The following is a 15,478-nucleotide window of genomic DNA, read 5'->3' as shown; positions in this document are numbered from 1 at the left end:
ACGGGAAACATGTTCTGAGCCGAAGTGGCGAGCATAAAAAAAAACACAGGAGCGCAAACTAACTAATCCGATAAACTACCTAGTCCAGAAACTACCTAGTCCAGAAACTACCTAGTCCGGGAAACTACCTAGTCCCTGAACCTGTTGCAGTATATACGCCTCACCTCTAGTAAGACATGACAATTGTAGAAGCAGGGGCGGCAAAAACTGTACAGCTTATACCTTACATTTTTTTAAATTCGCTACTGACACTCTGAATATAGAAATGAAATGTTAAGCTTGTAATGCAAAGTACTTTAACGACACTTAGGAAACCAAATTGTTAAATATTAGTGCATTCACCCAATTACTTGCATAAAAGAAATAACAATTATATACGTAACTTACATACAATAATTCATAAAGTATTGTGTGTCCTACTTAAATATAATATCTCATTTTTAACCGACTTCAAAAAGGAGGTGGTTATCAATTCGGCTGGTATATATATATATTTGTTTTATGTATGTACACGAATTAGCCGTTAGTGGACCGATTTTAATAATTATTTTTTTATTAATAGAGATGAGCTGGAAGTTGGTCCCATTTAAATATGGTTAGGATCCATCGATGGGTTCTGGAGAAAATGAGGGGTACTCCTCCACCCATGTAAATATAATAGCCATAACTTCGCCGTTTATGAACCTATTTTAATGCCTTTAATTTCGTGTGTGGACAATTGCTACAAGTTGGTCCCATTTAAATATGTAGAGGATCAGTGTGGGTTCTGGAGACAAAATAAGTAACTCCTCAACCGATAGGTATAATTGAGTTTTGTTTGAAGATATTTGGTGTAGGTTCTAATGAATTTGCAAAACCAGTTTATCATTGACTATTTAAGGGTCTGATAATGTGGCTCGGAGTCAAAATATGTAACAAAATATGTAATGTCAAATTAGACACGCTGTTTACATCGTTATCCAACGAAATATATTGAGCGCCGACTTCAGACATATGTACTAAACCAACATTTATTTCAATTATTTTTTACTTTGTAGTGACATAGAAATCGGTTGTATTTTTTTGTTAATTTTTTTTAAATAGGTATAATCTGATATTCATTTACTCACCGAATAGGCTCCTTGGGATAATTTAAATATGAAATATACTTCTGTTTTCTCGTATTATTTATACAAACTGTACAGTACACAACCATTTTACAAGTAAGATCTTATTATTTACACTTTATAACTAACTATTTATGGTTCTCTTCACTTAAAATAATTAAAAATTATAAAAAAGACACCGGTGATGTGCAAACCCTTTATTTGTCAACACTGTCAACAGTAAATCGTAAAACAGTAAAAGCACAGTATAAGGATATACAGTAATTTAACTCGGCCCTGTCCTTGAATTAGATACCTACGGTTGCGCTGGGCACGGTAACGCGTTAGGGCTGCCTGCCTACAGTTTTTTAATTACATCTGCATACTTGACTTTCTTTTTAATTTTTTGATTGTAAATGTTGTATTTTTTTATTCATACAAATGAATGCTATAGTTAATTATATAGAAAGTGTTGAATGAAAATGCATGTTATGTTTTTTAATATGTATATATTACGTAATAAAAACTATTCTTATAATTGGGTACTTGACAGTTACAACAATAAAATATGAAATATGTTCGACATGATAGCTTATAAATTAACATAAATTATGCAAAATTTAGTTTAAATATTTAATACAATATTTAATAATAATTTTAATTAGAGATGCGCCGAATAGTGGTTTCACCGAATAACCGAATACCGAATATTATTCGGTTTAACTTTCACCGAACTGGATATTCGGCCGAATGATTCGGTTTACCAATTCATTGTTTTGCCGCGTAAACAGGTTCTAATATTTCTTTTATAGTGTCCATTATTGTCAATTTGCCAGTTACCTGTGTTCATTAAAACTTTGATTTAAGTTGTAAAAAGAAATACTGATTTGAGGTTTAAAATAAATGTTAACTATACTAACTTTAGAATCTATAGAAATAATTAAAATTTAAGTGTCTGTTTGTAATGTCAAAATAACAACATTTTACTAAGACCATATAACATAAAAGGAAAATATAAAATATACGGTACATACGGTACTTTTAACGAAAAAGAAAAATATTTCAAATTTGGTTTGTTCCGGCTAATCTTTAAAATGGCTGTACTGATTTTGATGGGACTTTCACTGGCAATTAGCTGATGTTATAGACAGTAACATAGGCTACATTAATTTTGGAAAAAGAATTAGGGATAAGCGCAAAAAAGTTAAATCCCATGAAAACTTCAGAGTATTTACACTTTTAACGCGGGTGAAACCGCGGGGCACAGCTCGTAAGTAATAAATATGTTCTTTTAAGGTTTCAAAATAAATGTTGATTTGAAGTTTAATTGCTTTATGTTATTAAATTATCATAGGATTTCTTTGACTTAAAATATAACATAAATCTTACATAAGAAGTTTTGTGTTTTAGTTATGTACCGTGTCGTGTATACACGAAAGTAGACATACCTACTCGAACCGAATATATTCGGCACCAAAACCGAATAATTTGGCCGAATACAAATACCAAAAAAGATGCCGAATACGCCGAAAACCGAATACCAAACGAATATTCGGCGCATCTCTAAATATAATCTATACTCCGATTCATAATTGGGTGTCCAAAATGTAAACAAAGGTGTTGACCTATCAAGAAAATACCTTTCAAATGGTAGTTTCTTATTTTTGACGATCTTAAAATAATACAACAATAATAAAATATTGATCTAAATAAATTAAGATCAATTCTCATTTTCTAATATTTATATTACCTCATTCAGAATAGTCCCTCGGCGGCATATCGCGCGAACAAACGGGTGCCGAAAGGCCGCTAAGCCACGCCCTCAGCCTTTGTTGCGCCGCGCGACGACGAATAAATACGACGCGTGCGTTGTGCAAGCAAGCCCTTCGTTTATCAACAGTTTCGAGTTTTATTTTGCGCGGGAATAATAAAAGTTGTAAATTGGTCGAAGAAATAGTTTTATTCTATTAATTCAGAAGAGGGATAACCTCAAATAACAAGCTCTGACACCTGTCTACTGAACCAAAATTACAACAATCATACGTATTTTTTTAAAATATCAAATTGTATTAATTAAAAACTAATCTAATTTAGTAGTAGTAGTACCTAGTAGATTAAGTATCTAGTATTAACATAAAAATCATTGTAATTGTCTTACCTTTCGGAGTTTCCAGGCAGTTTAAAAAATGTTATATCTGGATGTGTTATTGACGAATTGAAGCAACCAAAAACAACACAATATAATCTATAACTTTTCTTCGCCATATTATTCTTGAAACAACAAAATATCTTACAAAACCGTCACATAACCCGCTCGTCACCGTGGCACATTCACGACACTGCGTGTACCGAGTGTTTACTTACCTCGAGGCGAGTAGGCGTGGCTTGCGTTTCGTGCGTTTGTATGAAGATAAAATACTGTATATCCTTATACTGTGGTAAAAGTCAACAGACCGAGCGACCGTCAACGGGTTATAGGGATGCGAGATCGATTAATCAAAGAATCGATATTTTGGACCAAAAATATCGATTATTGTAATCGATCTCAAGTAATGGATCGATTCAGTAAATCGATCTTTTATCCCAGACAATCAAATTTTGATTTTTTCATAGTTGATTGAATATTAACAAATGTGTATAGACATTTCTTTCTGACGAATACGTATTTCAGTGACAGTTTACATAACTTTTGGAACAAACTGTACAATGATAAGTAGCACATAATATATTGTTCAAAATCACTACAATCAATAGCATTATTGTTAAGTCATCAAATAGTTATACACTTAAGTCAAATAAAACAAGTATGTATTTGGTGACATTATGAATAAATAGAAATGTGTACCTGAACTTTCTCCTGAAGGGCCTGCATCTTCTAATTGTTTTAAGTGTGTTGTTTTGGTCATTACATCCTTTTCACTTTCTTCAATAAGTAACCTTCTTTGTTTTTTGATGGCATATGGACGTTCTGTGCTGATTATTCGTTTTCTCCTGTCTGGTTGGCATTCAAATCTTGTAGGAATACATCCTGGTTTCATACGCACTTGTGAAACCGACCCCATTACTTGATAACGAGTATAATTTTCCATATCATTTGGTAACTGTAAAAAGAATAAAGTTTTAAGTTAATTAAGTACAGATATTGGCGTAACAACGAAATAATCTTATTATGTTTCCGACATTTATTAGACTTTAATTTGTTTTAAGTTATGCCAATACTTTTTTACAAAGCAAGTAAAGTGAATACTTACATCAAAGTGATCTTCACAGAAATAAATTATTATTACACTTAGGAACCGCACACCATCGATATACATTAGGATTCATAGTTATTGCACAAAACACGAAACGAAATGATTGTAAATAACACGCTGGTGACGGCTAGTGTCGAGCTGTCATTTTATTTACGAAGTGATGACGTCACGGCAAGACGCCATTTTTAAATTGTATCTTATTAACGTATTTTTTTCCCCTCAAAACCATAATAAAATTGACAAATAACATTTATTTCGTATAAAGGACATGCCTAGGCATTTTCAAAATCAGTCATCATGTGTATCGTATTGTGTTTATGATGTTACCATAAATCTATAGATGTTACAAAGAATAGTCATAAATAAGAGAATGGTATAAATAAAAATCAAAATTTAGACAAGTATCCCATTAAAAATATCCCATATTTGTGATATTCTGTTGTACCGGAACTAGAATAGGGCTACGGTATCCCCTGCCTGTCGTAAGAAGCGACGAAAAGGGGTTTTCGGGGTTGCGGGCAGCAAGAGTGGGAGATCAAACCATCCAGCAAGCGACCCTGGGTTTGTGTGGTCGCATATCGCTGTAATCACAAGGGGATGTGAGAGGAGCGTAAATTGCTCCCCCAAGGGCAGAGCCTGATATAAGGGCATCGGTTGTGTTCTGTTGGAGATCCCGGAGTTTTCCACCAAACGTCGAGGACGGCCACCGTGGGGGTTTTAGTGCGGTAAAAGTCCCACATAACCCGGCGTCACTCCCATGGCGTTGGGTACCTTTCGAAGGTTTCCCCCTCGTCAACAAAAAAAAAGTGTTCTGTGATTCATGCTGAAAAACCTAATCCCTGCAGAGGACGGTCGAGTGTCGAGTACACAAGATTAACTTGTTTACATACTCTACTCTGTACTCGCCGAGTATGATTGTAATCCAAAAGATTTGGAAGTTGACGACAAGTGTCAACGTTAACAAAAAAAAAAACAATTTTTACAAGTAGCGCGATCTCTTTGTGTAAAAATACATCTATAATAACACCTATAAGAAATAGTTTATATTTGCTCCTTAAAAAAAATGTGAGAGATCCCTGGATGAAATTGGCAGGGCGCATTCAACCAGATGTGGATACATACACGATTAAAACATCCTTTTTTGCAGACAACTCCAATGTATGTGTTTATTTACTAATATAAAGTTATGATTGTTTTAACCATATTGTTATGTTGTTGAAACCATTATTGCTGAAGAAAAAAGAAAAAAATGAGGTTATGTTTATATTATTGTTATCAATAACTTCTTGGATTATTGATAAAATTACTCAATGTTTTAAAATCCCACCAATACTTAATAGGACCTCTACTTAAACTAGACAGAAACTGAAGGTTATATGATAATATCGTTTCGACTATGGATTCTATATCGATATAAATATCGATATTCTTAACTTGACATCGAACTTTCTATGTTCCCGACATCCCTAGTCATGACATATTGAAAAATTATTATTGATTACCAAAACAATTGACGTCACATCTCTTGTAAACAAATACATAAGGATTTTAATGAAACGATGATTTCTCCTGTCTTACACAAGAAATACAGAAATTATCATTATTGTGCTGTAAAAGAATGCAAGAATACGTCTATAAAAACCCCCAATAAACTATGGGTACGGCTACCCACTGATATAAATATGCGCAATACTTGGTTAAAACTCGCCAAACGGGACCCATCGTCCTTATCGGTTGAATCCCGGTTGTTTTTCTGTGAGGACCACTTCGATGTGAGTTCGTTTTACAATATTTTAGTAGTTGACATCTGATGGTAAGCTACTTCTGTAGACATCTATTTGTTTTTTTATATTATATTAATAAGTGTAGCAGACGAGCATGCAATCCACTGGATGGTAAGTGGCTACTGCCCAAGGACATCTGTAATCAGCCCCAGATAGGATTAGGTACTCCTATCTGAGGTCAGCCACAGATGTGCCGCTATCCCTGAGGACTAAGCTGGAACTTCTTGAATAAGTATGTCTCACTTACCACATCCTTCAAACCAGAACACAGCAGCGCTGACTGCTGTTATGAGCTACAAATAGGTATGGTGGTGGTGCTGCCGGAGTTGAGACACAAAGTGTTCTACCACCTTCAAAACATTTCCCCTGCTTACCTACACACATCACAATTAAGGTGGCAATTACGGATCATCCCTATTCCTACGCCCTAAATTACCCCTGCCACAGGTATGGGAAACCTGCTTATCATAATATGATGTCACAATTTGAAATGAAATGAAATTTCTCTGTTGCAAGAATGTATCAATTGGAGAATTTCATACATTTTACTGTTAAATTACTTCTGCCTAATAACAGCAGTGTTAAGCGCTACTGTGTTCTGGTAAAGCAAAGTTAAGCAAATGATTGTACAGTCCACTTAATAGTAAGTGGCTGCTGCTATGGACATCTATAATCAACCCCAGATAAGATTAGATTCTAACCTGAGGCTGGCCACAGCACTGTTACCCTTCTCTGTTGCAAGAATGTTTCAATTGGAGAGTTTCATACATTTTACTATTGCATTACATTATTTTTGCCTAATAACAGCAGTGTTTAACGCTGCTTCTATTTTTGTTAAGTAAGAAGGACAAATGATTGTACAGTGCACATAGTAAGTGGCTACTGCTCTGGACATCTATAATCAACCCCAGATAAGATTAGATTCTAACCTGAGGTTGGACACCGCATAACCTAAAGACTAATTTGATGATTTGGATAAGTATGTCCTACCACACCCTTCAAACCAGAACACAGCAGCTCTTAACACTGCTGTTAAAACAGAAATAGGTGTGGCGGTGGTACAGATGCCCTGTCGAACCACAGATGGTCTTACTACCTTTATGTATTATGTATTATTCTTCTTTCAGCTGCCGAATGACATGGAAAATTATTTGCAATATAAACTGATGGGGTCCGTCCCACAAATACGCTTGAAGCCAGGGAGTGTTCCAAAAAAATTTGAATGCCAAATCAAAAAGACACCAATGTATGACATGAAAAAACCATATTTGCGTAACAAAGAAAAATTGATGCTGCTAGAAAAAATCAGAAAGGAACAAGAAAGTATGGTTAAGAAAAGTTTGGATGGGAATGCATCTGAAAGATCAGGTATAACTATTTTGCAATTTGATTTTACCTCAATACTGAGGAGGGTACTGTTTTCTGTGCATAACTCATTTCTTTTTTTTTTTTTATAATATAGGAGTAGCAGACGAGCATGCAGTCTACCTGATGGTAAGTGGCTACTGCCGCACATTGACATCTGTAATCAACCCCAGGTAGGATTAGATATTCCCACCTAAGGTCGGCCACAGATGCGCCGCTACCCCTGAGGACTAAGCTGGAATGCCTCGGAAAAGTCTGTCTCCCTTACCACACTAGGGTAATGTTTTCTGCATAACTCAATTCTTTATTACATTCTTTAGCTGAAACGTTTGACATGTGAGATGTTCTTGGATTTGTCAAAATAGTGTGAGTGACATAGGCTGTATTTTAAACATTTGTGTTTTTATAATATATATATATTTTTTTTAATTTAAAGTGGGATTTTTTCACTGGACGAACACATCATCCCGTACAAACAGACTATTAAGCACTTCATCTCATAATATTGTATAAAACGAGTATATACTTTTAAAAGATTTTAAATTGCGCACGTACGGAGTTTCCTTCGCCACTTCCTCTCCATAACGAACCACTTTCCAAAGCAGTAGTGTTATAATAATTATATATTTTTATAATAATTGCTAGTTTTGGACTCCACCTGATGGTAAGCTACTGCCATATGGAAATCTGTAATCAACCTTAGATAGTATTAGGTCCCTACCTGAAGTTAGCCACAGATGTGTTGATACCTTCGAGGACTAAGTTAGAACACAGACCAGTATGTCTTTTAATTCTTATATGGTACTTGATGACTTTTGTATAGAAAATTACATGAGGTTTTCTTCTTCCTAGATTTTGTCATGCCAAAAAAGACAAGCGAAATATTCCATCACAGTCGATCTGAAAGTCTTCCAAAGGTCAGGAATGAAGTAAAAGCAGCGGGGGAGCGGATGCGTGATGCGAGACCAAGAGTTAAGGCTCTTAAGGATACAGCCAGTGCAACTCCAGATAAAGCAGGTATTTATAGATTTTTTTTTTATAGTATAGGAGTAGCAGACTAGCATGCAGCCCACCTGATGGTAAGTGGATACTGCCGCCCATGGACATCTGTAATCAACCCCAGATGGGATTGATTACAGATGACACACCCACATCCCCTACATCCAGAACAGTTACCTAAATTCACTATTCTGATATCTGTCTAGCCAGGGATCGAACCTGGACCCTTAAACGTGTCAGACGGTTATGGTGACTGCGTGGCAACGTGGCAAAGGTAGAACACTTTGTGGTTCGACTCTGGCGGTACCACTGCCACACCTATTTCTACCTTTTTCTGAAAATATTTTTCCTAGGCGTTCCAGCTAAGTCCTCCGGGGCAGCGGCGCATCCGGGCCTGACCTTACCTGTGGTTGATTATAGATGTCCATGGGCAGTAGTAGCCATCCATCAGGTGGACTGCTCGTCTGCTACTCCTATATTATAAAAAAAAATCTGTTTGATATTACAGAAACTCCACTACAAATTTTATATGTCCCTGTTCTACTGGTTGTACCTCCTAAAGAGATGTTGGAGGTAACAGTGCCCAGTATGCACACAGAGGCTGCTGTGGATGTGATGATAAAGGAGGAGCCCATAGATATCCACATGGAGACAGTGGGGGCACTGCGCGGGACTGATGCTTGTGTCAAGAAGGAGACAGTACACCATGAGGGTGATGTTGATGTAATTCCCGAAAGCAGCTTGCAGGTAAATTCTACATTACATCTATATATTTCAAAATCATAACTCCATTGTTGTTCATCATCAACCCATTACTGTCCCACTGCTGGGCACGGGTCTCCTCTCATAATTTTTTTTTTTTTTTTTTTTTTTTTTATAATATAGGAGTAGCAGACGAGCATGCAGTCCACCTGATGGTAAGTGGCTACTGCCGCCCATGGACATCTGTAATCAACCCCAGATAGGATTAGATATACCTACCTGAGTTCGGCCACAGATGCGCTGCTACCCCTGAGGACTAAGCTGGAATGCCTCGGAAAAGTATGTCTCCCTTACCACACCCTTCAAAACGGAACACAGCAGCGCTTAACACTGATGTTATTAGGCAGAAATAGGTGTGGCGGTGGTGCCGCCGGAGTCGAACCACAAAGGGTCCTACCACCTACAAAATGAGAAGGATTAGGCCATAGTCCACCGCGCTGGACTAGTGCGTATTGGTAAACTTCACATACCTTTGGAAACTTTTTTTTTTTTAAGATTTCTCAGGTATGCAGGTTTCACGATGTTTTCACAGTCTTAAACAAGTGATAGTATATTTGTAATACACAAATAACTTTGAAAAATCAGAAGTGCGTGCCTGGCATTTGAACCTCGGACCCCTCGATCAAGAGGCCGAGTTTCTCAACCACTAGGCTATCACTGCTGCTGTCAGGCAATCTTTTTGAACCAACCATATTTCAAATATCTTATATATAAAATTCTCGTGTCACAATGTTAGTTACCGTATTCCTCCGAAACGGCTTTACCGATTTTCACCTAATTTTATATGCATATTCAGTAGGTCTGAGAATCGGCTACTATCTATTTTTAAGTGATAAGGGTTTTTCACTCTTAACATTTTTTTATTTATATGGCAACACAATGTTTGCCGGGTCAGCTAGTAATAATATAATATACAAAAAACCATATTGTTCAACTTTTTGCTCATCTTTATTTTAAAATTATACTAAAGTTATGTTAAGGTGATTTTTATATACAGGTTGAACAGTTGGGATTTACTTCTAATTTTGAATGCCAACTTGATACAAAAATACAGACATATAATACTACGGATCAACCCTATATATATAAAGAAGAAATGATAGTTCTTGAATGTAAAGAAGAATTGGAAGAAAGTATAGTTACAGAGGAAGTTGGTTTTGAAGAAATTCCATTGGAACAATCAGGTATAGTCCGCGTAAAACTGCTAGTCCACTCTGAATGTAGAAATGAATCGCGTCGCCATAGCAAATTGTATGACTACACCTGCTCGCAACAACTTCAGAGCGGACTAGAAGTTTGGAGCAAACCATAAATAATACACGCTTTTTACCCGACTTTTCTTTATAATATAAGGTTGCAAGTGAGCATGCTGTCCATCTAAGAGGTACTGCCGCTCATGGACATCTGTAATCAACCCCAGATAAGATTAGATTCCTACCTGAGGTCGGCCACTGATGCGTTGCTACCTGAAGACTAAGCTGGAATGTCTGGAAAAAGTTACCACACCTTTAAGACCAGAACACAGCAGCGCTTAACGCTGCTGTTATATCAGAAATAGGTGTGGCGGTGGTGCCGCCGGAGTTGAATAATAGAGGATTTTACCACCATGTACGAATTCGACTTATACTTTGCCAATTATAATTAATAGATATCCGAATTCCTTTACACTATATTATATTACAATTTATCAATAACTGTCTAATGTTACAGACATTCCAAAACAAATTAAGAATGGGCCTACTCCATTGATAGAACCTCCTAAAGAGATGTTGGAGATATCAGTACCCAGTATGCACACAGAGGCTGCTGTGGAAGTGATGATAAAGGAGGAGCCCATAGATATCCACATGGAGACAGTGGGGGCACTGCGCGGGACTGATGCTTGTGTCAAGAAGGAGACAGTACACCAGGAATGTGATGTTAATGTAATTCCCGACGGCAACTTGCAGGTAAATATTGATTATGGAGGGGTAATGTTTTTGAAGCATATGTATGTATTTATGTGTGTATGTATTCCAGCGTATGTGTGTATGTATGTATGTATGTCTCATTCTGTGTCACGCTGCAGCACAAATGGCTTGTTTAACATATGAGGTGTCGTTGGATTCGTCTAAATATTCTTAAGAAGTCTGGTTTATACCACGCTTTTATTAGCTTGACCTGTATGTATGTATGTAACGGAATCTTTGAACTCGATTTTTACCCATTTTGAACGGTCCGATTAATTTAAAATTTTGAACAATTATCAAGAACCGAAGACAATACACGATTTAAATTATTTTATCCCATTCACCTCATCAGGATCGTCAGGAATCAGGATTTTCCTTGTGCGATTTTAGCGTGGTTTTTAGTTTTTAAACTATAATTATTATTTTACTTATGCCTATTCGTATACATTCATAGATTAGGCTATTGAGAAAGGCAAATTTCACGTTTCATATATACACACTAAAAGAAGACTAACTTGTAAAATATGCATAGATATTAGGATTGGTAGCCTAGTGGTTAGAAATAAGATCTCTCAATCGGGGTGTCCGAAGTTCGACTCCTAGCCACATTTTTTTAAATTTAAGTGTGTATTAGAAAATAATTATCACTTAAACGGTGAAAGAAAACATCGTAAGGAAACTCGCATACCTGAGAGATGTTTAAAGTTCTCAAAGGTATGTGAAGTGTACAAATACGCACTTGTCCAGCGCGGTGGACTACGGCCTAATCCTTCTCACTCTGAGAGGAGACCCGTGCCCAGCAGTGGGACAGTGATGGGTTGATGATGAAGTTTTATATACAGGTTGCCCAGTCAGAATGTATTAATGATTTTGAATGCCAAATAGATAGAAAAATACAAACACACAAAACTGTGGGACAACAATATAGATGTGAGGAACAAAAGGTGCTTCAAGAAGAATGTAAGGAGTTTGAAGAAAGTAATACGGTCACAGAAGATTGTAATGAAATCGATTCCTTAAAATCAGGTATATACCTACTTTACTACTAAATATTAATAATTAGTGACTTTAAAGGTTGTAGAAACCCTTTGTGGTTCGACTCCGGCGGCACCACCGCCACACCTACTCCAGTTATAACAGCAGTGTTAAGCGCTGCTGTGTTCTGGTTTGAAGGGTGTGGTAAGACACATACTTTTCCGAGTCACCAACTCAGTCCTTTTTTTTTATAATATAAGAGTAGCAGACGAGCATGCAGTCCACCTGATGGTCAGTGACTACTGCCGCCCATGGACATCTGTAATCAACCCCAGATAGGATTAGATATTCCTACCTGACGTCGGCCAAAGATGCGCCGCTACCCCTAAGGACTAAGCTGGAACACCTCGGTAGAGTCTGTCTCCCTTACCACACCCTTCAAACCTGAACACAGCAGCGCCTAACACTGCTGTTATAACAGAATTAGATGTGGCGGTGGTGCCGCCGGAGACGAACCACAAAGGGTTCTCCTTAGGGGTAAGAGCGTTATGTCCGTCTCCAGTAGGAATGTAATGTTGTCTGGGGTTGATTACAGATATCAATAACAGTAGCCACTTACTATCAAGTGGACGGCATTCTCATTTGCTTAACTTGCTTAACCAGAACACAGAAGTGCTTAACACTGCTGTTATTAGACAGAAATAATGTAATTTTATTGTAGTATTTATGAAATTTTGTATTGTAACAATATTGCTATTAGACTAATAATATAATGACATAATAGAATGTATGAAATTCTCCTACTGTAATATTTTTGCAATAAATTAATTTAATTTTAAAATCATGACGTCATACTAAGTTCCACCACAACGAATACTTTCACTGTAATATTCTTGCAATAAAAAAAGCTTCATTTAATTTCAAATCGTGACGTCATACTTTGTTCTTCTACAGCGTCCATACTAAAGAAAATAACCCGATTTCGAAATCAAGAAGTAGATGACATCCCGAAGGTTAGAGCGAAGACAGCAGTAGAGCGCATGAGGGCTTACAGAGCGCGGCGAAGGGAGATGGCTGGTGCTGACAGGCGATATGGAGACCCTGTAGACTATGGAACCCTTTATCATACACACAAACATACAGACGGACACACTCACACATAGGCACGCATAGACACATTAACACACAGACACACGCACGCACACAGGCACACATAAACACATACAGATATGTACACGCGCACACGTGGAGACAGACACACACAGAGACACACTGTATGTGTATATCTGTACATAGACACACACACACACATAGACAAACGCAGCATACATGCACACATACACACACACACGCACACCCACATACAGACAGACAGACACACTCGCATAAACACGCAGTCACAGACACACACACGCATAAATATACTGTGTGTGTGTCTGTACATAGATACACGCACACAGAGAGAAACACACGCACACATAAACATAGGCATACAGACATACGCACACGCGGAGACACACAGACATAGACGCATGAACACATACACACACATGCACGCTCTTGCACACACCCATACACAGTTTAGTTTAATTCATTAAGATGCTTTTTAAAATATTCTTTTTAATTATAACTCCTACATTTGCTTTTAACCTTGCTTAAACGGTGATTGTAGAAACTAAGATAGATAAACAATTAAATAAACTTATAAATACAATTCTCGTGTCACAATGTTAGGTACCATACTCCTCCGAAATGGCTTTACCGATTTTCATCAACTTTTATATGCATATTCAGTAGGTCTGAGAATTGGCTACTATCTATTTTTCATACCCCTAAGTGATAAGGGTTGTTCATCCTTAACATTTTTTTATATGGCAACAACGTTTGCCGGGTCAGCTAGTAATTTATAATAAAATACCTGCGTCTATATAAAATATACCGCGGGTATAGTCCGCGTAAAACTGCTAGTCCGCTCTGAATATAGAAATGAATCGCGTTGCCATAGCAAATTGTATGACTACATCCGCTCGCAACAACTTTAGAGCTTAACGAATGATTTATATATATATATTTTTTTCTTATATTTTCATGTAAGTGACTTGTCTTTTTTGAGAGTAAATGTCAATAAACTCAATTCTTATTATCAGGAATTGGAGAGAAGTGCTAAAACAGCAGCTGAGCGTATGAGAGCGTACGGAGAACGGAAGAGAGCTTTAAATAATGGAACTGTTGAACGATTGAACGATACTAGTCATTCACTTGAAGATAGAGTTGTGCCCGAAGGAATGAGTATACGGAAATCAACGGAATTTCATATAAATCAATATGGACATGTTGGATCGACTAATGGAGGTGATTATGTTAAATAGTAGAACTGCCAACACCAGGTGGTAGAACCCTCTGTGGTTCGACTGCGGCACCACACATATTTCTGTTATAACAGCAGTGTAGTGCTGCTGTGCTTGAAGGGTGTGGTAAGGGAGACATACTTATCCGAGGCGTTCCAGCGTAGTCCTCAGGGGTAGCGGCGCATCTGTGGCCTACCTCAGGTAGGAATATCTAATCCTATCTGGGTTTGATTACAGATGTCCATGGGCGGCAGTAGCCACTTACCATCAGATGGACTGCATGCCCGTCTGCTACTCCTATATTATAAAAAAAATACATATCTGAATGTCAGTCTTTCTGTATATTGAATCTGACACCCCCTGCACTAAAAACTACTATTTCGTATCAAATGCTTTATAATTTTCAGAACATCCACCACATGTAAACGAAGCTACTCCATTGGCAGAACCTCCTAAAGAGATGGTGGTAACAGTACCCAGTGTGCACACAGAGGGCCCTGTGGATGTGATGATAAAGGAGGAACCTTTAAATAATAATCTTCTAACGAAAAAAGTAGCTAAAACTTCAACAGAACGCGTCCGTGAATACAGAACCCGAATAAGGGCTCTTGTAAATACTAGATATGTACCTCCAAGTAATATTAAAAGTACAGAAAGTAAAAAAAATTTGGAATATAAAATTGTGCCTGAAAATCATTTGGTCAGACGGAAACCTAAAACTCCTACTGAACGTGTACACGCGCATAGGGAAAAGAAAAGGGCTATGAATGTGAATGAACGATTGATTGGTACAAATCGTTCACACAACAGGAACTGAAGGGTCTCAAGGGTTTAATAAAATATCTACTGTATCTAGTCAAAGTGCGTTAAAAACGTTACATAAAATGTAATAGCAAATATATTGAAATTATTAACTATATTTGAGATATATCAGATTGTCGTTAAATATTAATTAGT

General features: G+C 37.1%; 2 protein-coding genes and 1 long non-coding RNA gene across 6 annotated transcripts in view; 2 read left to right on the top strand and 1 right to left on the bottom strand.

Moving 5' to 3' along the window:
* LOC140755482 (uncharacterized) overlaps positions 1 to 15,478 on the bottom strand; it is a 33,060-nt gene that overhangs the window by 14,612 nt on the left and 2,970 nt on the right. For 3 of the 4 annotated variants that reach the window (XM_073090755.1, XM_073090754.1, XM_073090756.1), the window contains exon 2: positions 3,931 to 4,186. In XM_073090755.1, the coding sequence (XP_072946856.1) occupies positions 3,931 to 4,186 (256 nt within the window). Of the gene's footprint in view, positions 1 to 1,109; positions 1,342 to 3,930; positions 4,187 to 15,478 lie in introns of those variants that run through there. The other variant, XM_073090758.1, reaches the window with a different exon arrangement.
* Positions 5,813 to 8,477, top strand: LOC140755593 (uncharacterized). The gene is made up of 3 exons (XR_012103811.1): positions 5,813 to 6,111; positions 7,251 to 7,491; positions 8,341 to 8,477. It is a non-coding gene; the product is annotated as an uncharacterized LOC140755593 (long non-coding RNA).
* LOC140755328 (uncharacterized) lies at positions 8,990 to 15,338 on the top strand. Its single transcript, XM_073090522.1, has 7 exons — positions 8,990 to 9,234; positions 10,247 to 10,433; positions 10,960 to 11,198; positions 12,041 to 12,224; positions 13,128 to 13,276; positions 14,321 to 14,525; positions 14,929 to 15,338. Exons 1-7 carry the CDS (start codon positions 9,052 to 9,054, stop codon positions 15,336 to 15,338), a joined length of 1,557 nt encoding a protein of 518 aa, XP_072946623.1. The 5' UTR covers positions 8,990 to 9,051.

This window comes from Epargyreus clarus, unplaced genomic scaffold (genome assembly GCF_041222505.1).
Source record: "Epargyreus clarus isolate Ecla_fem2 unplaced genomic scaffold, WU_Ecla_fem_2.2 ptg000033l, whole genome shotgun sequence".
NCBI lineage: Eukaryota > Metazoa > Arthropoda > Insecta > Lepidoptera > Hesperiidae > Epargyreus > Epargyreus clarus.
Note: the sequence above shows the minus strand (reverse complement) of the source record. Positions and strands in the feature narration are given on the sequence as shown.

Bases quoted from the DNA above. Each gene is read 5' to 3' on its own strand.
- LOC140755328 (XM_073090522.1), top strand. From the start codon at position 9,052: ATGTTGGAGGTAACAGTGCCCAGTATGCACACAGAGGCTGCTGTGGAT. The intron at 10,434-10,959 runs GTATAGTCCGCG...CTAATGTTACAG, and splicing joins AATTCCATTGGAACAATCAG to ACATTCCAAAACAAATTAAG. The intron at 12,225-13,127 runs GTATATACCTAC...GTTCTTCTACAG, and splicing joins AATCGATTCCTTAAAATCAG to CGTCCATACTAAAGAAAATA.